Genomic DNA, 23,129 nt, shown 5'->3' on the forward strand with positions numbered 1-23,129 from the left:
TCTTTCGAGACTTGAATTTACAAATTTTTCATCAATTCCTTAGTACTTGTGGAGCCAGCATTCTTTTGAGTCGTAGGCACTGTTTGAGAACCTTGCTTTCAAGAATTCTTCAGAATTCTGTAGTTTATCATAAATTTGTTTAAAGCAAATATAGAAAGGAGGTGGAGGTGTTCAGATTCCTAAAATTTTTATTATGGAATGGATTCTAAAACAAAACTAATTGGACAGTATAGTGAATGTATTTTCTCTTAGCTCAAGTGTGGATTTTATTTTTTTAATGAGGGTATTGAGAGGGTCTTCTTCTACAGGAAGCAGTGTGGTTCCTCTCTAACATCACTGCAGGAAATCAGCAACAGGTTCAGGCAGTAATTGATGCCAGCCTCGTACCAATGATAATACACCTTTTGGATAAGGTAAGTCATCTCGTATGCATCTAAGAATGGGGTAGGGATTTAAACCTAACAAATTAGGTGAATATATATGTTTCTGTTTACTTGATTAGGACCTATAGAGTAGCATGAACACTAAAGTATTAAAATTTGATCCCAGCAGTGTTTTATATACAAGAAAACTGAAGTATTAAAATTTGATCTCAGCGGTGTTTTATGTGCAAGAATGCTAAAGTATTAAAATTTGATCCCAGTAGTTTTTATATGCAAGAATTCTAATGTATTAAAATTGATCCCAGCAGTACTTTATTTACAAGAAACATTCATTTTTGGAACCCCCTGGCCATTCTGTATAGTTCTTTTTACCAAAATTGCCATTATCTTGGAATTTATTAGAAAACAGTATTGTTACTACCAATAATAAATGTTTGTTTATAGTTCTAAGCACTTTACATTGAAATTGCATTTAATACAATAACCCTCTGAGGTTAGATACTACTATTATCCTCATTTTACAGATGAAGAAATTATGGTGTAGGTAAATTGGCCAAGGTCAAACAGCTAAGTAAGTGTGCTATTAACCATGTGCTATATCATCTCTCATACTCCTATTAACATTTGGGAAACAAGCAATTTATAATGTTGCAGTCACAGCATGAGGGTTTTTTCCTGAAAACCGACCTGTAATAAAAGAGAAAACATGTCTGTATTTCCTCTGTGTTTCCTGTAAATTGGTGATGTAGCTGCTGTCATGTCAGTTCCAACTCACAGCGACTCCCATCCATAACAGGACGAAACACTGCCCCATCCTGCACCATCCTCACAGTCATTGTTATGCTTGAGCCCATTCTTGCAGCCACTGTGTCATTCCATCTTGTTGAGGGTCTTCCTCCTTCTCACTGACCCTCTGCTTTACCAAGCATGATGTCCTTCTTCCGGGACTAACTAGTCCCTCCTGATGACATGTCCAAAGTAAGCAAGACAAAGTACTGTCCTTGCTTTTAAGGAGTATTCTGGTTGTACTTCTTCCAAGACAGAGTTCTTTGTTCTGACAGTCTATGATATATTCAGTATTCTTCATCAACACTCTAATTCAGAAGGATCAGTTCATCTTCAGCCTTCCTTATTTGTTGTTTCCCATGCATGTGAGGCGACTGAAAACACTGTGGCTTGAGTCAGGTGCATCTTAGTCCTTAAAGTGACGTGTTTGCTTTCTAATGCTTTACAGACGTCTTTTGCAGCAGATTGGCCCAGTGCAGTACATGGTTTGATTTTTTGACTGCTGCTTCCATGGGCATTGATTGTGGATTCAAGTAAAATGAAATCCTTGACAACTTTAGTCTTATCTCTGTTTACCATGATGTTGCCTATTGGATGTTGTGAGGATTTTTGTTTTCTTTATGTTGAGTTGTAATCAGTAGGTGCTTCAAGGTCTCTTTGCTTTCAGCAAACAAGGCTGTATCATCTGCATAGCACAGGTTGTTAATGAATCTTCCTCCAATCCTGATGCCCTGTTCTTCTTCATATAGTCCAGCTTCTTGGATTATTTGCTCAGCACATAGATTGAATAAGTACAGTGAGAGGATGCAACCCTGAAACACACCTTTCCTGATTTTAAACCATACAGTATCCCCTTGTTCTGTTTGAACAACTGTGTATAGGTTCTGTATGAACATAATTACGTGTTCTGGATTTCCCATTCTTCACAATGTTATCCATAATTTGATATGATCCATACAGTCAGATGCCTTAAACACAGGTAAACATCTTTCTGGTATTCTGTTTTCAGCCAAGACCCATCTGACATCGGCAGTGATGTCCCTTCCTCCGTACCCTATCCTGCATCCAGCTGATTCCTGGCAGTTCCCTGCCAATGCATTGCGGCAGCCATTTTTTAATTCTCTTCAGCATCATTTTACTTACATGTGATATTAATAATACTGTTAGATAATTTCCACATTCCATCGAATCACCTTTCTTTGAAATGGGCACGATTATCTGTCTCTTCCAGTGGTTGGCCAGAAAGCTGTCTTCCCGATTTCTTGGCATAGATGAGTGGGTGCTTCCAGCGTTGCATCTGTTTGTTGAAACTTCTCAGTTGATACTCTGTCAATTCATGGAGTTGTTTTTCACCAGTGCCTTCAGTGCAGCTTGGACTTCTTCCTTCAGTGTCACCAGTTTTGATCATATGCTGCCTCCTGAAATGGTTCAATGTCGACCAATTCTTTTTGGTACAGTGACTCTCTGTATTCCTTCCATCTTCTTTTGATGCTTCCTGCATCATTCAGTTTTTTGCGTATCTTGTTAGGTGCCATCGAGGCAGCTCCGACTCGTAGCAACCCCGTGTACAACATAACAAGACACTGCCGGGTCCTGCGCCATCATCACAATCATTGCTATGCTTCAGTCCATTATTGCTGCCATTGCGTTAGTCCATCTTGTTGAGGGTCTTCCTCTCTTTCACTGCCCATAGAATCCTTCAGTATTGCAACTAAAGGCTTGAATTTTTTTTCTTCAGTTTTTTCAGCTTGAGAACTGCCATGTGTGTTCTTCCCTTTTTGGTTTCTTACTCTGGGTCTTTGTACATTTCATTGTAATACTTTGTCTTCTCAAGCTGTTCTTGGCTGTCTTCTGTTTATCTCTTCATTATTTCTTCCTTTTGCTTTAGCTACTGTCTGTTCAACAAGTTTCAGAGTCTCTTCTAACATCCGCTTTGGTCTGTTTCTGTCTTTTTAATGACCTTTTGCTTTCTTTATGTATGATGTACTTGATGTCACCCAGAACTCAGCTGGTCTTTGGTCATTAGTGTTCAACGCGTCAAACCTAGTATGGATTCAGCTCGGGTGTCCGGGTAGTCGGTCACTAAGTGTGTGGTACAGACTCTCACCTGCAGTCCTGGATAAGCAGGAGTGATTGGTGTAGGCACAGGTATCTGGCAGCAATAGGCGGTCATGTACTGAGCAAGGCAGGGGGCTGATAGCTGCCCGTGTCTGTAAGGAAACTGTGTCCTTGTTCCCTAGAGCACGTAGGTGGGTAGATTTTGCAGTCGGCCTATGGGTACCCAGTGCTGTTGGCTGTAAGGACTGGGAGGCACCACTTATTCTTGGACCTGTGTCGCAGGTGGCTAGGTGTCACGGATGGAGCCACCAGTCCTCAGGCCCCTGATATGGGTAGGTGAGGACCCTGCTTAATAGTCAGAGCAGTGTCAACTGTTATGAACCTGCCTCTCCACCATGTAGCTGAAACAGTTGGAAGTTAGACTTCACGTATATGCCCTGTTGTACTGTGCTAATGAGGGCCTACACTGTTGAAATGGGCCCACACAGGTCCATGCAGGGGTGAAAGGCATTCAGAGTCCATAGACCCCTTATGCCTGTGCCTAGGAAAGGGAGCCGTTTCTGCCCTGAGTTCCCGGCTTAAGGGAGCTGGCAGATTATTTTTTCCCTGTTTGTTAATTTGTTCCCTCTCCAAGGATGGAAGAATGGCTCAGGGAGAGTGCAGGGTCCTTCTTCCAGCCCAGGGGATGCAGCTGGCTGGGACCCAGTGCAGGGCGGGAAGATAGCCGGTAAATGGGAGAGAGGTTTTTCCCGAAGGGGTATTTTTGGATCTCAGTAGGTTAAACGTAGGTACTTATCTTCTGCTGATTGAGGGCTGCTTTGCTCTTGTTCTGGAGGGTTGAGCAGACTCTGCTGCTCCTCCTTTCCCGTTGTGGAAAGCGCATCCCAAAGGCCACTGCTTTGCCTCTCTGCGCTCCCGGCAGTGGAATCGGCCTGCGGGGTGTCGGTTTCTGCCGGGTCAGGTGTGGCAACTCCTCTCTGCTTCTGAACCATTTCTCCCTTCCCCTGCTGCTCAGTCTGATTCCTCAACTTTGCCTTTGATATTCAGGGCTCCTAGCTTGTCATAGATAATCAATCCACTTGGTCTTATGGGTCTTTGTTGTAAGAGGGACCACTGGAAGCAGCTGACTACTCTGCCATCTTGGCCCAGCCCCCTCAAATCTGTTCTTGGAATGGTCTCTAAATTCAGGTGGGTTATACTCAGGGTTGTACTTTGGCTCTCTTGGATGTGTTTTAATTTTCTTCAGCTTCGGCTTGAACTTGGCATATGAGAAACTGATGGTCTGTTCCATAGCTGGCCTTGTTCTGACTAATGATATTGAGCTTCTCCATCATCTCTTTCCATAGATGTAGTCATTTTGAGTCCTGTGTATTCCATCCGATGAGGTCCATGTCTGTAGTTGCCGTTCATATTGTTGAAAAAGGTATTTGCAATGAAGAAGTCGTTGGTCTTACAAAATTCTGTCACGCAATTCCCAGCATCATTTCTGTCACCGAGGCCATGTTTTCCAACTATCGATCCTTCTTTGTTTCCAACTTTCACATTCCAATCACCAGTAATTATCAATTGCCTCTTGATTGCATGTTTGATCAATTTCAGACTGAAGTTGGTAAAAATCTTCAATTTCTTCATCTTTGGCCTTGGTTGGTGTGTAAATGAGAATAATAGTTATATTAACTGGTATTCCTTGTAGGTATATGGGTATTATCACCGACAGCAGTTCAACTTCAGGATATATCTTCAAATGTTCTTTTTGACAAGGAATACGTCCCTGTTCCTCTTCAATTTGTCATTCCTGGCATAGTAGGAATCAGATGATTGTCTGATTCAGAATGGCCAGTACCAGCCCATTTCAGGTCACTTATGCCTAGGATATCAGTCTTTATGAGTTCCATTTCATTTTTGATGACTTCCAGTTTTTCTAGATTCATACTTTGTACATTCCACATTCTAGTTACTAATGTATGTTTGCAGCTGTCTTTTCTCATTTTAAGTCGTGCCACATTAGCAAACGAAGGTCCCAAAAGCTTTAATCCATCCAAGTCATTAACGTCTACTCCGCTCTGTGAGGCAGCTCTTCCCCACTCATCTTTTGAGCGCCTTCCAACCTGGGGGCTCATTTCCTGTAAACTGCTGGATCAGGTTCTGTTTTTTAGATCAAAATACTTTGTGCACAGCTTTTTTACTTGCAGATGATTCCCATGAGGAGGCACGTACTGTCTGCCTTGCGTCTGGTGCGGTTGGTGAGCGAGTTCAGGTCCTACCAGCCTAATCGAGCTGGTTATGGTAAAAGTGACCGTAAGCCTTTGGTGAGTGAGTTCAGGTCTCACCAGCCTAATTGAGCTGGTTATGGTAAAAGTGTCCGTAAGCCTTTGGTGAGCGAGTTCAGGTCCTACCAGCCTAATGGAGCTGGTTATGGTAAAAGTGTCCGTAAGCCTTTGGTGAGTGAGTTCAGGTCTTACCAGCCTAATTGAGCTGGTTATGGTAAAAGTGTCCGTAAGACTTTCACCTGATGGTTTTTTGCTGCCATTGACAATTATTGTCTGGATCTGTTTTTTCATGAGGAGCTGCAAAGTGGTGACTCTGTAGTTCTGTCGTTCTTTATGTATTACCCAGATTCTTCAATAAAGGCTTTTCTTATTTAGGAAAGGCAGGAGAAATGCTGATCTTTTTTTATTATTAATCAATTTTTAGAATGACATGGTTTCCTGGCAACCTTGAAATGTTATCAGAGTGAATTTTTTTAGTGTCATTAGGAAAGTTTGGATTCTTACGTATTTGGTGAGCATGAGTCCATTATGGTTGTTACTCTTTTTTGACACTCCTTATCCCTGATCACTGGGTACCTTTTATAGTTTGTGCCTGTGTCTTTTTTGACATTACACCAGTAGTTTTTGAGAGTTTCCTACCTACCATTTGGATATGACATGTCCCAGGCTTATCTTACATATTTTCTGACCCAGGCCTGGAATAAGTTCATGAACATGAGAATTCAGAAGAAATGAATCATGAATGAAACGTAGGAAGTTTTTAAAGATTGTTATTTAGGATAATGAGGTTTTTCTTTTCAATTATTTGATTTTATATCTTTTTTTTTTTTTTTTTGCTAAAAAATGTGAACATATGTGCTTATTTGCCTTATGATGTATTGATACACACACACATATACATATATAAAACATCAAAATAACAAGACTAACATTGCCACTAGCACATGACTACTGGATGCAGTTTTAAGATTTCCTTGAGGTTCTTTTTGTCTTTAGAGTATATTCCACCAGTGATGTACTTGAAAATACTGTGTCACTTGAAATAATTCTTTTATGTGTGATTAAGCCACCAACTTGATAAATAAGTTTGTTCCTGATTTTTGTTATTGTTTTCTGGGATTACTTTTTTATTTTATTATGAAAAGTACTAATATGGTTCCCAAGTTAAAATATGTACCTTGTTTTCAAGGTACATACACAGAGGTCTAGACTCCAATTCTGTCCTTCCCCTCCACCCCATCCTCTCCCTTTCTTTACAATTACTCATTTTTATTTTTGTTTATCCTTCCATTGCTTATTTTTAAAATAAAAGTAAATGCATATGTTTATTCCTGTTTCTCCCCTTTCTTACACAGAAAGTAGCATATTATATATTCTTGCATTGCCCTTTTAATTTTCCTTATCCTGGAGTCACTTCCATAGCACTACACAGAGAGCTTCTTCATTCCTTTTATCGCAGCTACATGGTACTCTGTTGTATGAATGTACTATAGTTGATTCAGTCAATCCTTTGTAGGTTTTTTCCATGTTTTTGCCAGATTATATTTGGGGTTACTGGATGAGAGAATAAACATACATAAATTTTGCTATAGAATGCCAGTTCTCCTTTTTAAAGGTTGTACCCTTTTTCGCTCCTACCAGCCTCACTGGCAAATATTTGGATTTTATCAATCTGATAAATAAGGAAGGATAGCTCAGTGCAATTTTAATTTGCATTTCTCTTACTTTACTTTTTTTTTTTTGCTTTATTTAACGTCATAAGCATTTTTCCATGTCCCTAGTCTTCTGAATATTTAATTTGTTCTTGTTAGTTGCCGTTGAATCGATTCTGACTAATAGCGACCCCATGTGTGCAGAGTAGAACTGCTCCATGGGGTTTTCTGTGAAGACAGCCCAGGCCTGTCTTCTGAGGTGCCTCTGGGTGGGTTCGAACCATCAACCTTTGGTTAGTAGCCGAGCCACCCAGGTACTAATAGCAGCTTCTTATCTAATTAAGTAGATTTATTATGGTTAGTCAACTGTTGCCCTGTTGTTAAGAGTCATACCTGCTTGCGCTTTTTGGCTCTTATAGTGATGCTATGACCATATGTAGAAAGATATACGATTATGCTTTGCTTTATTTTCTTACAAATCTCAAAGGTGAGATTACTAAATCATATTTTCAAATGATTCTTAAATATATTTTGCCAGTTTGTATTTGAAAGGCAGTGTATTTGAGTAACATTTTATCATAGTCTCCTTAATGCTGGGTATTATTTTAAAATCTTTGTTAGAAGTTAAAAAGGATACTTTAACTTAAAATTCTTTTGGTTATAATGAAATTGTATATTTTTCTATTTTGTTCAACAGTAATATCAAGTGTAACTCTATGGGGCAGTTCCACTCTGTCCTCTAGGGTTGCTATGAGTCAGAATCAACTCAATGGCAGTGGGCTTGGTTTGGTTTTTGTTGTTGTTGTTGCCAGGAAGCTTATAAAAAGAAGTCTCCATTTGTATAGGGTAGATTGGGTATAGTTCAAAGACTTACCTTAAAAAAATATATATATATATAAAAATTACGTGTGCATGTAGAAAGGCTAAAAAGAATCCTGGGGAAATGAGCAGTTGATAAATCATTTCAGAAAACCTTTATTCCAGTAAAATTTGGCATATGTTACAATTTATATCCATTTGTTTTGCTTTTACAGGGGGATTTTGGCACTCAGAAGGAAGCTGCTTGGGCCATAAGTAACTTAACAATTAGTGGAAGGAAAGACCAAGTAAGTTCAGCTTTTTTTATTTCTAAAAATTGATAAAATAACAATATAGTTAATTCTAAGATTTAGACTTAAGTAAATCATAACTTAAAATAATAGCAAGATAACAGGCATTCTGTGATCCCCCCCCCCCATATGGTAACCTCACCTTGAGTTCCTTTAGTCATATTCCATAGAAGAAAAGTATTCTCTTTCCAACTTCTTGACCTATAAGAATTTTCTAACCCAGAGTAAGGTCAAAGGTCAAGGCTTTTACAGTCAGGGTTGGTTTTTTGCTTGCTTGTTAGTTTTTTTGTTTGCTTTGACAATATTAAGAAGGAACAGGACTTTTTATTTTAATATGGCAGAATGAGACCACCTTACAAATTCTCCTAACAAATGAACTAAAATTTATAAAAAGGCAAGCAAACAAAAATTCACCAGCAGCAAACCAAACAAGGAACTAAACTAGGGTGAAGCGTGTGAGGCATTTAGGACATAACATTTAAAGAAGCACTCGCTCATCCTCTGGGTCATGTGGGTGATAAAACTCACCCATTGTACTAACTGGCAAAGGAAAAATAGTTTTAAGAGGCCCAGATCTGTTTCACAGAGCAGGTAAAAAAGGGTGAATTTGGAGCTCAGAAACAAAGACATGGATAACTGTCAAAAAGGAGCCATGGACCGGTAATGACAGGTAAATCCACTTAAATATGAATGTAGAGCAGAATATAGATGTAATTCGTGAAAGTAAAATTCATGACACTATTATAATGTTCGAAAAATATTATGAAAACAGTGGAATCAGGAAAAGTGGGCGGCATGTGAGAGTGCTAATTACCCTTCCCTATTACAGCAATTATTACAGCAAAGAGCCAGTAGACTCTGTCAAGTTGAGCCATTATAGTTTAAAAAAAAATAAAATGTTCAGCTGCTTAACTGATTTCATAACCTCTTAATCTTAGAGGGGAAAGGATCTTTGAAGGAAGTTTTCCTTCTGGCAAAGAATGTTTGACATGAAGTACAGTGATGCCTTCATTTTTACTTTAGTTTTGCTTTCTAAATTCCAGAAAAATAAACTTACCTGCATTAAAAAGGAGAAGAGGTTTAATTGACTTGTAATCTAGTTTAGTAACATGAGAGATGAGGTCATGTTTCCATTCTCAGATTTTCAAAATCACAGTTACTTCAGTGGAATAATACAGTATACAAACTAAGTTTCCTTATGTGTATTGTTTCATTGTGTTTGTATTCCTCAGGTGGCCTACCTTATCCAACAAAACGTTATCCCACCTTTTTGCAACTTGCTGACTGTAAAGGACGCACAAGTTGTGCAGGTAGTACTTGATGGACTAAGTAACATATTAAAAATGGCTGAAGATGAGGCAGAAACCATAGCCAATCTCATAGAAGAATGTGGAGGTAAGTTTATTACAAGCTAATTTTCTACATTTCAGTGTTGTTGCTGAAACACTTTTATTTTCTGACTAATGTAGCATTTCCGTATTTTTCTTCATTAAGGTACAGATATTCTATATTCTGTATGTGCAGCCCTGCCCAGTTTTTAGCATATTCTTAAAACCAAAAAACCAAACCCTTTGCCGTCAAGTCGATTCAGTCTCATAGGGTTTCCAAGGAGCGCCTGGTGAATTTGAACTGCTGACCTTTTGGTTAGCAGCCGTAGCTCTTAGTCACTACGCCACCAGGGTTCCCAGCACATGCTTAGGTAACTGAATAGCTGCTGTGCATTGAACAGGCACCATGCTAAGGTACAGGAGAGAGAGTGGTAAGCAAGGCATCATCGTTGCCCTCAAGGCCTGTAGTCTGGTCATGGAGATAACAATGAACTGATTCAGTGTGCTAATTATCCTAATAGAAATGTACAACAAAATGGGATACCTAATCCATCCAGGAAGAAGCAGGAAGTGACACCTGAGCGAGATTTTGAGAGATGAATAAGGATTAATGATATAAAAAGGGATGAAAGGTGTTCCAGGCAAAGATAACACCATGAGCAAAGTCCGAGGTGAGAAGCAGCATTCAGCAAATTATGAGTAGTTCAGTGTTGCTGAATCACAAAGTGTGGGATAGAAGCTGCCAAGAGGTGAGGCTGGAGAAGTAGTCACCAGACCCCTACCAAGTCTTGGAAGCTTTGTAGCACTGCAGATACTTTATTCTGTAGGGAATAGTTCCCAAATCTGACAGTTACCAGAACCATCTGGGGTATAAAGAACAAGGATTATCTACAACTCAGAATTAACGTAGGGACAGAACATGGGTGTCTCATCCAGTGTGGCTGTCAGAATATAAACACTGTCAACCTGGGTCAACGTTACGGTATTTCTGACACGTTGAGAAGGAAATGAAAGGAGAGAGCCACAAGAGTAGGGGAAGCAGTATCTGATCTTACTTAGTGGGGGAGTCAAGAGGCATGAAAATTGATGTAGGAAGAAATAGGTGTACAGGCAGTCCCCAGGTTAGGAACGTGATCCATTCCTGGGTTTTTAAGTCCAACTTGTAGGTAAGTCAGAACAGGTGCATAGGGTTCTTATTTAGCCTGACTTTAGTGCGTGAAAAGGCTCAAAGCCTTTCCAGTGATTTAAAAGCTGCACCTGCAGCAAGCGAAGGTGATTGTGATGAAGAATTTTGTGTGACTAGGGATTGGTTGGGGCTGGTCCGTTTGCTTCAAAGCGGAGGCAAATTTATGTAACTCTAAAGGGCAAGTATGAGTTGTCTGTAAGTCAGCTGTTCCTAACCAGGGACTGCCGTCTTTAAATCTACTAAAGTGATGAACAGAAGAACAAAAAAGAGTATCAAGGTAGGATCAGGAGATTAGGAAGTATAAAAAAAATTTTAAACTAGTCTTTTTAAAAATTATTATTGCTGGGTTTTTTTTTTTTTTTTTGAATTATGTAAACATACCTTAATTATTAAAATGTCTTTGTATGTTAAAATCAAAATATGGGCTCTTAAGCATTACGTGCCTTACTGGAGGCAGGGCCTAGGAATCTGTTTTATATAAGCTCCCCCAGTGGATTCTGCTGTAGGGTAAGACAGGCCATTGAAGGATTTTATATGTTGAGGGAATGTGGGTATCAGGGAAATGGGGCCGTTGGAGACAGGAGACAGGGAAGCCTGTTAGGGAAGTCTGTAATGGTCAGGCCACACTAAATGAAGGCAGCCATAATAGAGGTTTAGGGGAGATGACAAGATTCAAGAAATGGATACACTGACATTTTTGATATTTGACTGTGGCGTATTAGGGAAAATGAAACTTAGGCTTTCTCTCAGATTTCCCAAGCAGTTATTATCACCAAGTAAGGATACAGGTGAGAAAAAGAGTTTACATGAGGAAACAAATAAAACGAGCTGTTTTGGACAGTTTGAGTTTTAGGTACTTGTGAAATGTCCTGGTGGAATTACCATACAGGCATTTGAATTGTATGCATCTGACACTAAGAAAAGAAATGTAGTTGTACATGTGCAAGTCTGCAGTTTATACGTAGTAACTAAAATTTTTTATTGGAAGGGTTTTACCAAGAGGGGGCAGAGTATAGAGTGAGAAATGAGCCCAAGACAGTTCCTTCCATTTAAGGATAGGATAGAGGAAGAAGACTCAAGGGGCCATTTCATTTTATTTCAGAGGCCTTAAAAGTAATTATTACTCCTATAAAGCAAAACAAGATAGAGCTTACATGTCAGCAAGTTACGTATGTATATTCTTTTTAATGTTTCTGCCTTTGATTTAATAAACTTATTAACGTTTACAGGGAAGATTTGCTTTTCCTCTGAAATACTGTGGTTGATCTTGATCATTAACAGATGTCTTCAGCGTATTTATTAATCAACCGCACTTTTTAATGTTCCTCCACCCCCAGTATATTCTCACCAGAAAAACTTGGCAGATAATAGAAAGTAGAAAGAAGGAAAGAGGAGAAATTACCCATAGTCCTGCAGTGCAAACCACCTCTGTGGTATCTTGCGAGTCTTTTTTTCTGAATGGCTGTAATCAAGTATATAGGGAGAATTTTATAATCTACTTTTTACTTCTAACAAATAAAAGCAGCTGTACGTTGTTATTCTTTATAAACATTTGTTATATTCTATTGAACAAAAAAAAAAAAAATTTTTTTTTTTTTTTTTTATTGAACATGTCCCATTGCTTGCTTAAACATTTAATGCAGTTAGACACTAAGGCTAATTTTTTTAAGATAATAAGCTTTATCTTTGTGCATAAAATGATTTTTATTTAAAATTCATCTTTGGAACATATTCCCCAAAATTGGACTATGTGGTCATAAGATTATTGTAACATTTTTGTTGTTACTTTTCAAATGTCACCATTGTTTCACTTCATAAAATATCTTACAGGACTGGAGAAAATTGAACAACTTCAAAATCACGAAAACGAAGACATCTACAAATTGGCCTATGAGATCATTGATCAGTTCTTCTCTTCAGATGATGTACTTAGTAATTTTGTAGTGTTCTTAGTTTTATTTATAAAACATAAGTCTGGATGAAATAATACAGTAAGCTAGGATATACAGTGTGCATTTTTTAAATGAAATTAAAATAGCTATTAACAATAATGTCATTTGCTTCAGAAACGGATAAATACTTCAGTATTTTAAAATCCCTCAGGGCATTACAAAGTACCACAAGCCCTAATAGTAAAAAGATAAGGATTTTTTTGACAGGGGGTGAGTCGAGCTTTATTCTTACTTGATATCTTTATAGTTTTCATATGTTTTATTAATGGCATAGTGTATTTCTAAACAGAACAGTGATATCAGTATATCCTATAATAAATCCTTCATGACAATATTAGTTCAACTACATTTGAATATAGCATCACTGTTATTTTTATTTGGTGACCCAAAACAAATATGAAAATAATAAACAGACAAAATGAAAACAATAAATCATCCTAAAAAGATAAAGTACTATGAAAGTGGTGGGCGTACACACACACATACACAGTCATGGGCCGCATAACGTCCATTCGGGCAAAGTCCGACCACATACATGTCTGTGGTCCGGTGCACACCCTCCGGGGAAGCCCACAGCCCAGCTCGGCAGCAAGCCCACCCCGCTGCCCCCCACCCACGGGAACAGGTGCCCCTGCCACTAGGAGGGGCAGACACCTGATCTGCTTCTGGGTGCCCAAGGTCAGTAGGCATCACCAGGGCCCTGCCAGGACCAGGTGCCAGGTGGCTGAGACCACTTCCTTGCTGCTCTGGCGCACACCCGGAGCCTCCATGACCTTCATGGGGTGGGGATGGCATGCTGGGCAGGACCTGGCCAAGCACTCACCTGAGGCATCCGCAGCAGTAGCTGCTCAGGCCTTGCACCCCACAACAGCCCCCAGGCCTGTGCGCTTGAGAGCCCCACGCTCGGCAGACCCAGGTGTTGGTACGACATCCACATTACATAACATCCCATTTCACAGGACGTATCATGGGCGTTAAGTGATGCGTGACTGTGTACTCATCATACCAACAAAAAAGAGAAGGCATAATACAGTCTAAGATAGACTAGAGTATCTTCAGATTGCCAGTATACAGTAGTTTGAATGATAGTATAATTTATTTTTAGTATTTCCTCTTTGGAAAAGTAAATCTAAAATTAAAGGAATTGTCATTTAGAAAATTATAATGGTTCGGTACAGCCACCAGTGTATTTCCTAAATGATTTTCTCAGTTTTTCAAAGAATAAGTCTTACATCACAAACTTTTTCATGAAAGAGTGCTGTGTTATTAAACATTTTGTTAGATGTGTGTGGTTGAACATTAGTCTAACAAGGACAGTACTAGAAAATCATAGACTACTTACTTACACATGTCCAGCCCAAGTCCTATTTAGAATAGAATGCCGACTAAATAAACCAGAAATAAAATCCAGAAGAAAAGTCTTTTAAGGATAGCATGTCTCAAAGTTGGATTTCTGGAGGTTCTAATTTGCAAACAGAGTGTGTCAGGATCTCTGATACCTCAGCGTGTAGTTCTGTGCTAGTCACTCTTACGCTGTGGGAAGGATAATTCAGCTGGTATACATGGTTATAGGAACTGCACTGTAGCTTTGTAATTTTGTGGTATTTCAAGAAAGGACCTTAGATATAAAATACATTATTAGAGCTAATATTTAACCGTCTGCCTCTAATTGTTATCAAAAGGTTAGCCAGAGATTTCACTTATTCTCCAAAAGTGCTGGCATTAATTTTCTTCAGTATCATCAACTGTGTCCACTTTAAAGGTACATGGACACTATCGTGAGTACCAGTGAATGTACCCTCACTTTCTGAGAACTAGGACCATCTCCAGTTTATTGCTCCTATTTCATTATTTTGGCAGATAGCCATCTCGTATATCCTCTTAAATTCCCTTTTATTTTGGCTTCTCTTATAAAAGTGTCTCAGTTTCCTATGGGCAAGATAGAACAGTGTCGTGACGGGAATACGGCTGTAGTGCCATTTATGGGTGCCCGTCGTTTGACAGTGACTTTCTTCTTGTCTCCCCAGATCGATGAGGACCCTGGCCTCGTTCCAGAGGCCGTACAAGGTGGAACGTTTGGTTTCAATTCATCTGCCAACGTACCAACGGAAGGGTTCCAGTTTTAGACAGATGTTGTGGAAGTTAGGTCCATGCAGCACTGAGATATATATATATACACATATATATAAAAAGGTTTGATCCATCAAGCTTGGCTCATGGGATCTGCTGCTGCATTAAATCGGGAAAGAAAATGTGAAGATTTCATTTGGAATCACAGAAAATGCCCAAATGAGGTCAGGATGGCGAGTGGATGCGAGTGAGAATGAGTGGCAAAATGTAATGAAAACTTTACATGGATGCTTATTTAGGTTGTTAAAAGTAAAAAGGGCTACAGGTCACAGATCTTTAGTGCCTGAGAAGGAACACTGACTTACTCTGTATCAGTCGAGGGGAAAGTGCAGTACTGTCATCTTCAAACCTTGTAAGCATAAAAGAGAATAGGATGCCCGTATGAGTCAAAGGAAAATGAGCCCAGGCCTTGCTCTGAAGCAGTGTGTGAGTGGACAATGTTGGATGAATGTCTGGCTCAGTGATGGAGAGCCAGGTTCATCTTTCACATCTAGGGCTCTTCACTCCTGAAGCAGACTCCTAGAGCTGGAGTGACTGTGTACGAGAGTATGGTTGTAGTGCTGTATGTGAACGCATGCAAGCTTGATTCGCCTTCAGGGGGCTGATAACAAACCTAGTAAATCATCAAAGTGAGATCCTAAGTGTTAAAGTACACTGGACATGAAAACAAAGACCGGTTTAGCAGCAGACATCGGTTTACTCTGCAGCCTGTGTTTTCTATCCCTCCCCTTCCCTTTTCCCACCTCCCGCTCCCACCCACCCACCCCCCCCCCTTTTTTTTTTAAAGCCTTTATTTACTTTACCTAGTATGGCTTTTTAGTTGCTTCTCAAGTCAGAAAACTTTTCAGGAAGGTTCCCTGTGCATTTGCACCAGATGAGTGTTTGATGCTATGAAAAGCTTTCCATATCATCAAAACGAATTTGTGTAGATTTTTGCATGAAAAAAAATCATAAATTTCCCTCAAAATAGACTGTTGCAGTACACAAGTTGCCATAATAGTATAAAACAGTAAAATGTACTTTAAAAGCCGTCCTTTTCATTTTCAGAGATAACATAAAGATCTTTGCATGAGGTAAATCTACAGCATAGTTCATTTTTAGATTTTGTTGAGTCCTGTAAAGAAGAAGAAAAAAGTTTCAGTTGTGGTAGAATACCGTGCTGTGTTTAAATGTTACTTGTTTTCAAATTTTGTTTTCTATGAAAATGATATGGAAACTTCTAAAATGGAATTTGGTGCATATGTACTGCCGAATAAAGACCGATGAAGAGGTTTGAGTAGATGTACAAATCAAGTAATGGTTTGAACACCTTTAACTATGCCTCATCTGTTCAGTTGTTTTAGAATCTTTTTATCTTAGATGTAGGCAGCCATGAACAATCTATTTTGAGCCACTTTAGGGAGAAAACTTTGTATTTTTAAAACTTGCATAAAAGTTATGCAAGTGGTTTTTATAAATTGGAATAATGCCTCAGTTTTGAGGTTATGCACACTAAATTAAATGTGACATAAATTAATTTGTACAAAAAGAACTCTTTATAAGGTGGCTCATTGTAGGAAATCCTGTGCCTTCCCCTTTGAGCACAAGTGTTGCATGAACAACAGTTTGCTGTAAGAAACACACACGATTAGCCACCATTAGCATCTATATCTACTTTGTGTTTAAAAATCAACTGGTAATTCTGAAACACTGTAGAATGGATAAAAATTATTTTGTGATCATAACTCTTTGTTGAACTAGAGTATTTTTGCAGCATTCCTTGTCATCAGAAACATGGTTAAAGTTTAAAACTAGAAGCAGCAGAAAACTAGCTTGTAAAATTTATCCAAGTAGAATGCAGGCTAGGCTGTCTTGGGGAAATAAACATTAAAACTTAAAGCAATGTTTTAAATGAGGTGTGTGTGTGTGGTGTGTGGGTTTTTTATGTTAATGTAGAGTATAATTCAAGGACTTAAGTTAGCATCTTTCTTAAGCTTTTGACCTAAAACCAGCATAAGAGAAGAAATTTTATAAGTTCTGTAATTTGGATATGGACATAATAATATTCTAACCCACTGAATTTGTTCACTTGACGCCATCCATACTTCTTTCTCCCTGTCCAAACCAAGGTTTTGTCCTGCCTTCCCTCTTCCAGCAAAATGGACTGAGAGAGATAAAAGTATTACTGTAACTTCAACAGATGGCTCCAAGTGACTGCATTACAAAGTGTAGTTTTTACAGAAGGCTTAAGTTACCCCAGAAGGTGAACATAACAAAACTTTGTGTGATTCATGTTCTGTTTTTTAATAAAAAATCTGGGCGAAAATGAGCCATTGAGCTTATAATAGGCCAAATTATTTACTGGATTAGGTTTTCTTATATACATAATAGTTACGGTAATCTTAACCTTTCTGAGTACAAGGGCTGCCAAATGATCTAAATATTTTATTTTTACCTGTGGTCTCATGAAATTCATTTCAGTTACCCACAGTTAACTGATTTTAATACAACTCTATTTTCCGATCATCTTAAACTGACTTTTTAGAGTATCGGGCCATTTGCAAGTGTATAAGAATACTATATTAGAGGTATGTGACTAGCCCTACTCTAAGATAGTATCTTTAAAGATACTTGTAATTTTCAAAGAGTCCAGTAATTGTGTGACGTGGTGGAAGCAGTACTTTCCACATTGCTCTGGACCAAACCCAGAGCAGTCCTTTAATTTAAGCTATCTAATAATCATTAAAAATACATCTGGAAGATTTTTTTGTCATTTAGTTCAGGCTTACCTCAATGACTGCAGATCACAGGTTGAGGCGTTTTGTATGTTTAAAGGTATAACGGCATTTCCTTATGAGATGACTGCCTTTATTGTAACATTAATGGATTCTCCATTGCCTCAAGTCTCTAAAGAAAAAAGTTATGAGAAATTAAGCTTTGGCTTTAAAGACTAAAGAGGGAGGGGTGTATTAGTTTTCTATTGCTGTATTAACAAATTGCCACAAACTTCAATTACTTAAAACAACACATTATTTCACAGTTTTCTTTGGCTCAGAGTATGGGTACAGCTTAGCTATGTCCTCTGCTTAGTGTTTCACAAGGCTGCAATCAAGGTGTCAGTCAAAGGTACAGTCTTATCTGAGGTGCGAGGTCCTCTTCTGTCCTCGTGTGGGAGAATTCCTGTAGGACTCATGGCAACTTGCTTCTTCAAAACCAGAAGTAGAACTTTGAGATCAGGGAAGGCCCTAAGCCCTCATGTAAAGGGCTCACCTCATTAGGTCAGATGCACCCAGAATAATCCCCTTTTGATTAACTCAAAGCCAAAATTATTAGGGACCTTAATTGCACCTGCAGAATCCTTTTACCTTTGCCGTATATTACATCTATAACCTAATCGTGAGAATGATGTCTTCCTTCGCAGATCCTGCCCATGCCTAAGGGGTTTGTACAGAGTGTCTACACCAGGGAATCTTGGGAGCCGTCTTAGAGCTCTGCCTACCACACGGAGTATCAGTGTTTAGAACTGGAGCATTTTAGAGGTGATGACTTAATGGAGGAAGTTTGTTTTTGGATTAGGGATGCCTGTGAGAATGTTAAATGCTGGACAGCTTCCCCCAAAAGTGTACCTACATGCAGTTCTCTATACAGTTTTAGGGGATCTTCAGGAGCCGGTGAATTTCAGAGTACAAATGAGTGATCTGTCTCAACTCTCCTCTTCAGATGACGGAGTTGCCAAGAGGTGACTTGTCCAAGGTCACACAGCTAGTGAGAGCCTGATAAGACCCTGATCTCAACTTCTAAATCATGCTTGCTTCCAACTATTTTCTGAAACTAAGTTCATTTACATTTGTGAACCTATGCAAAAAAATGTTTATTCAACTTTTCCTATCTATCTAGTATATAACTAATAGGTTACAGGAGCTTTCCTGAGAGTTTTGAAATTATTTCATTTCTCCTTTTTGAGTTTTCAATATTGAATCTTCCATTGTAGATATTAAGCAAGTGAACTATAAAACAGGCCAACATAGCTTTAATTAATAACAATTACAAATTGTTAACTCCTTTAACTGATTAGGATTATTTACCTCAACTATAAAATCCATTGTTAACTATTTTGAAGGCCAGAATACCTGAGTATTCTTGAACCTTTTTTCTTGATTATTTACTCAGATTGGCAGAATTCATTAGATATTAGCCAATAATTTAATATGACTAGGATGGGGAAGTTTGCCCAGATGATTGATCCGATATTACCAAACACTCTGCTAGCAAATTCATGCCTAACAAACTTGACATCTTGACTTTTTAAATGAGAAAATAATTTTTCTCAAAGTTTTAAATGACCATTAATAAAGTATGCTTTTTTAAAAAATATAAGTACAGTAATAAAAATTTTGCTTCGTAGATGCCTTTAAGTCAAATCAAGGTGTGCCTTGATGGTCTTAGTGCGATCAGAATTGATTCAAAGGAATAAAGGAAGATGGGAAAAAAAAATTTGTAAATTCTGTATTCTGGTGTGATGAGAAGCAATTCCAGACCGCAGTGTCACGTTTCCTATTAACCAGCACATCAGTAGTGTACGGGAAAGTAGGTTTTTTTCCCTAAGGGCTTAGAGTTTTGAATATTCTTTCTAAATCTAGGCCCTTTTGTTCAGAATGTCCATGACTTGACAGCTGCTGGTTTGTGCACAAGAGCGGTTAAGTGTGAGGAAAAGTAAATGACTGCTTCTACAGGTGTTCCTGACCTACCTCCCACCAGAGGACTGCACCACCCCCTGGTCGTCCCTGATCTCTGCCGCCCTTTCTGCCTTAAACCCTCTATCAGGCGCTCCTTGGAAACCATATGGAGCAGTTCTACTCTGTCCTACAGGGTTGCTATGAGTCAGAATCGACTCAACGGCTGCAGGTACCCTCCACAAATTTTCTATCTTTTGTAGCTCCAGATATGCTGCCTATTGCAGGTTGCTTAGCTTTTCCAAACTAAGTCTACCAGTCCTGTTCTTAGAAATTTTCTGTTAACATTTTCCATTTGTGCTTTTCTTTCTGTCCTCTTACCTGATCTGGATAGCTGATGGACTCTTTGACCATGGTAGTTCTTACCGTATAACTTTACCTAAGATTTCTCCAGTGTGTTTCTACTCTTAGTTTGAAACAACTGTTACAGACTTCTAACAATCTGCTGGAGTGTACACGCTCCTGTTTAGTCTCAGTCATTAATGGTCATCGTTCAGCCCTGATTTTAGTGATGCCCTCGATCTCCAGTTAGTTACCTGTCTTTGAGGTCATTCCCTCAGTGTCCTTCCATTCTTCTGATTTTTGAGCCTGTTGGCTACCCTTCCCTCATCGTTTTTATGGGTTACTTTTTTACTCTGGCTACTTTCAGTGATAATTTCCAAATCTTAGACTTGACTTAGAAGAGTATTTTTCTTTAGGGGGGGGGGGGCTCCACATTTTGGGTCGTAGTTGTGAAGGAATCGAGTTAACCTTATTTTCTCCTTTACTATTTTTCTCTCTTGTTTCTTAGGGGGTGTCACCTGTTGAACTCATTAACATAAAACTTATTTCTTACCTGTTCTTGGTATTTTCTACCTCCAGCCATTTCCCTGTGTACTGGCAGATACACTGGCTCCGTAAACAGGTTATATCCTGCCTCATCCAGTAGCTATCAGGGAGTCAAGTACAAACGGCGGGCCACCTGTGTCGCTAGCAGTTCTGCCCTGTCTGTACTGATACACCTCGTCCAGTGGTCTTCAGCATGAGTGGCAGTTCTGGGCATTCTAACTTTTCAATCCTTGGCATATAATTGGTAGAGAAACTGGTTTTTTACTTTTTATTTTTTTTATACCAAGTTAGGGTGGTCTGGGACAGCTGTTAGGCTACCTAAATAATAACTTTGTTCCAGTCCAAGTCAGGTAGTGGTCAGAGGTGCTAAAAGGGTACTGAAAGTTTGTCACCCTGTTACCTCTACCCCATACCCTTTGTTTGGCAGTTCTCCCCAGCTACAGGGAGTAAGAAAAGAAGCAGCAGATGGGAAGTGGGTCTTGGTTCCTTCCTGGTTTTCTCAACTCCATTGTCTGTCCTTTGAATTTCCCAGGTATCTGTTGCCTTCAGGAAGTCAGGACTATCTATATCTAGGCTATCTACAGCCCCGGCCATCACCCTTATTTTGCAGTGTGCGTGTTACGTTTGTGATAATTTCCCGTTCTGTAGTGTCTGTTGAGTCATGGCTTTATCATGTCTGCATTTCTCAGTCTCCACTAGATTGTAAGCTCCTTAAGGGCAAGGTCCGCCTACAAGCAAAGCACTGTAAACTCCATGAAGGTGCCATGAGTCCTTTGGGCACTCAATAAAGGCTTGTGGTAATGATGCAGCTTCTCAGATTAACTCATTGTAGCGATTGCCTCTAAACGTCTCCAATTTAGAATTTTTTAATTTGCCTCATTGCATCTGAGGTTTAGAGGGCTTCCCGTAGGTGAGAAGGATGCTTCGTCCCTTGGCAGATGAGTGCTCATTTCCTTTTCTTCACTTTGATATTTTACCCAATATCAGATCTGGATATCTGGCACCCATAGGGTACTGAAGTGGGCTGTCATGTGTTTTCAAATACTGGTTTTACACAGGAAACAGGTAACCCTGGTATTGTCCAATTCTATTGAAGCAGCTGCTTTTTTGAAGCGTATCATTTATTGAAAGAGCTTTCCATCAAAATACATGTTTTTACAAAGAACATCTGAAGCATAAAGGTAAGTGATTGTTGTTTTGCTTAGTCTAGCAGTAGTATGAAGTTACTGGGATGCCTTGGTTATCGATGTCTCGATGTTTGTTGCTTAATCATTACATATTTTATAAGCTCTACTCTGCCTGAATAGCTATAATTGCTGTTATCAGTAGTTAGAAATAATGAGAAACAAGGACAAAGAACTCCCTCTTCAGTTTTATCTAGTCCCAATACCTAAACAATTGCAGTAATCACTGTGGTGTTCACCCATCTTTGCTCTTGATTGCTGCAGAAACCCTACGCACAAAGTCATATAGTGGCCCCTTTGATTATCTGGCTTCAAATCCTGGCTGTGGCCATTGAAGTCCCATGGGAACTTGTAAAGTTATTTAATCTCTACGTGCATCGGTTTCTTTATCTGAAAAATGGAAAACAGAAATACACCCTCCTCAGTGGGTTATTGTATGTGGCTTAAATGAGTTAATTCACGTAGAGCACTTAGAATAATCCTAGCTAGGTCATAAGCACTCGTTTATAGCTGCTAATAAAAAATATATATATATATATGGGAAGTTCCCTTTAAAGTTCACTGCAAATAGAGGCAGAAGCTTTATTCATTGTATTTGACAAATACTGGAGAGTCCACCTTGGGCTAGACATTAAACTAAGAGTTAAGGATACAGAACCAACTAAAATGTAGCACTTGCTCTCAATTTAATTTACAGGGAGAGAGAGTCATAAGTGAATAAGAGGCGGTAGGTACAGTGACAGACACACGTGATGCCTCAGGTCAACACGCTGCTTTCTCTGGATCTGCCGGAGCACGTAGGAAAACGTGGAGACTTAGTATCTCTAAAGTCACGATCTCCAACTTCAGGCTTGCTTCAGCTTTTATCAAACTTCTTTTCTCCATCCTGCCCCCTCTTAGTAGATGACCTTTCGTGTCTCAGTGCGGGGAGGTGGCAGCGCCCTCCTCTCACTCCCAGCTTAACCAGAAACCAAACCCGCTGCTGCTGCGTCACTCCCAACTCAGGCAGCCCCGTGTGTTACGGAGGAAAGCCGAGCTCCACCGTGTTTTCCTGACTGCAGATCACCAGGCCTTTCTTCCGTGTTGCCACTGGGTGTGGTGCACAAGCCATTTGCACCACTCAGGGACCTGCTTGCAGCTCAGAAACCCAGGGATATCACTCATCCTCTTGCTGTTCCATTGGAGGAGGTGGCTTTCCTCAGGACTGAGGCAATCCCATTTCCTACTGTCAGGAATCACATTATGAATTAGGGCTTTTCTCCCCTGTTATGTTCAGCTGTTCCCCTTCAACGTTATCCTTCCTATTAACACTTAAACATGCTCAAGTTTTTCCCGTCTTCAAAAACAAAACAAAAGCTCAACATCTCCCCTTCTAGTTACCGCCCCATCCTTTCCTGACCGTTACAGCCAAACTTCTACGACGTTTGCTTGCTGCCTCCAATTGTTCAAGCTCCACTTACTTCCCAGCCCATTCCCATCTGGCATTTTCTCCCATTGCTCCATAAAGCCCTTGAAAAGTCACCATTGCCCAGGTGTCACTAAAGTGAGTGG

General features: G+C 39.4%; 1 protein-coding gene across 1 annotated transcript in view; it reads left to right on the plus strand.

Annotated features, from left to right (window-relative positions):
- The window catches only part of KPNA4 (karyopherin subunit alpha 4), an 86,286-nt gene extending 64,200 nt beyond the window's left edge, over nucleotides 1-22,086 (plus strand). Inside the window, exons 13-17 of the mRNA XM_049867614.1 lie at nucleotides 309-413; nucleotides 8,184-8,255; nucleotides 9,491-9,653; nucleotides 12,603-12,697; nucleotides 14,752-22,086. Of these exons, the coding sequence (XP_049723571.1) occupies nucleotides 309-413; nucleotides 8,184-8,255; nucleotides 9,491-9,653; nucleotides 12,603-12,697; nucleotides 14,752-14,850 (534 nt within the window). The 3' untranslated portion in view covers nucleotides 14,851-22,086. The remainder of the gene's footprint in view (nucleotides 1-308; nucleotides 414-8,183; nucleotides 8,256-9,490; nucleotides 9,654-12,602; nucleotides 12,698-14,751) is intronic.
- Nucleotides 22,087-23,129: the final 1,043 nt, after the last annotated feature.

Source organism: Elephas maximus, chromosome 23, assembly GCF_024166365.1.
Source record: "Elephas maximus indicus isolate mEleMax1 chromosome 23, mEleMax1 primary haplotype, whole genome shotgun sequence".
In the NCBI taxonomy this organism is placed as follows: Eukaryota; Metazoa; Chordata; class Mammalia; order Proboscidea; family Elephantidae; genus Elephas; species Elephas maximus.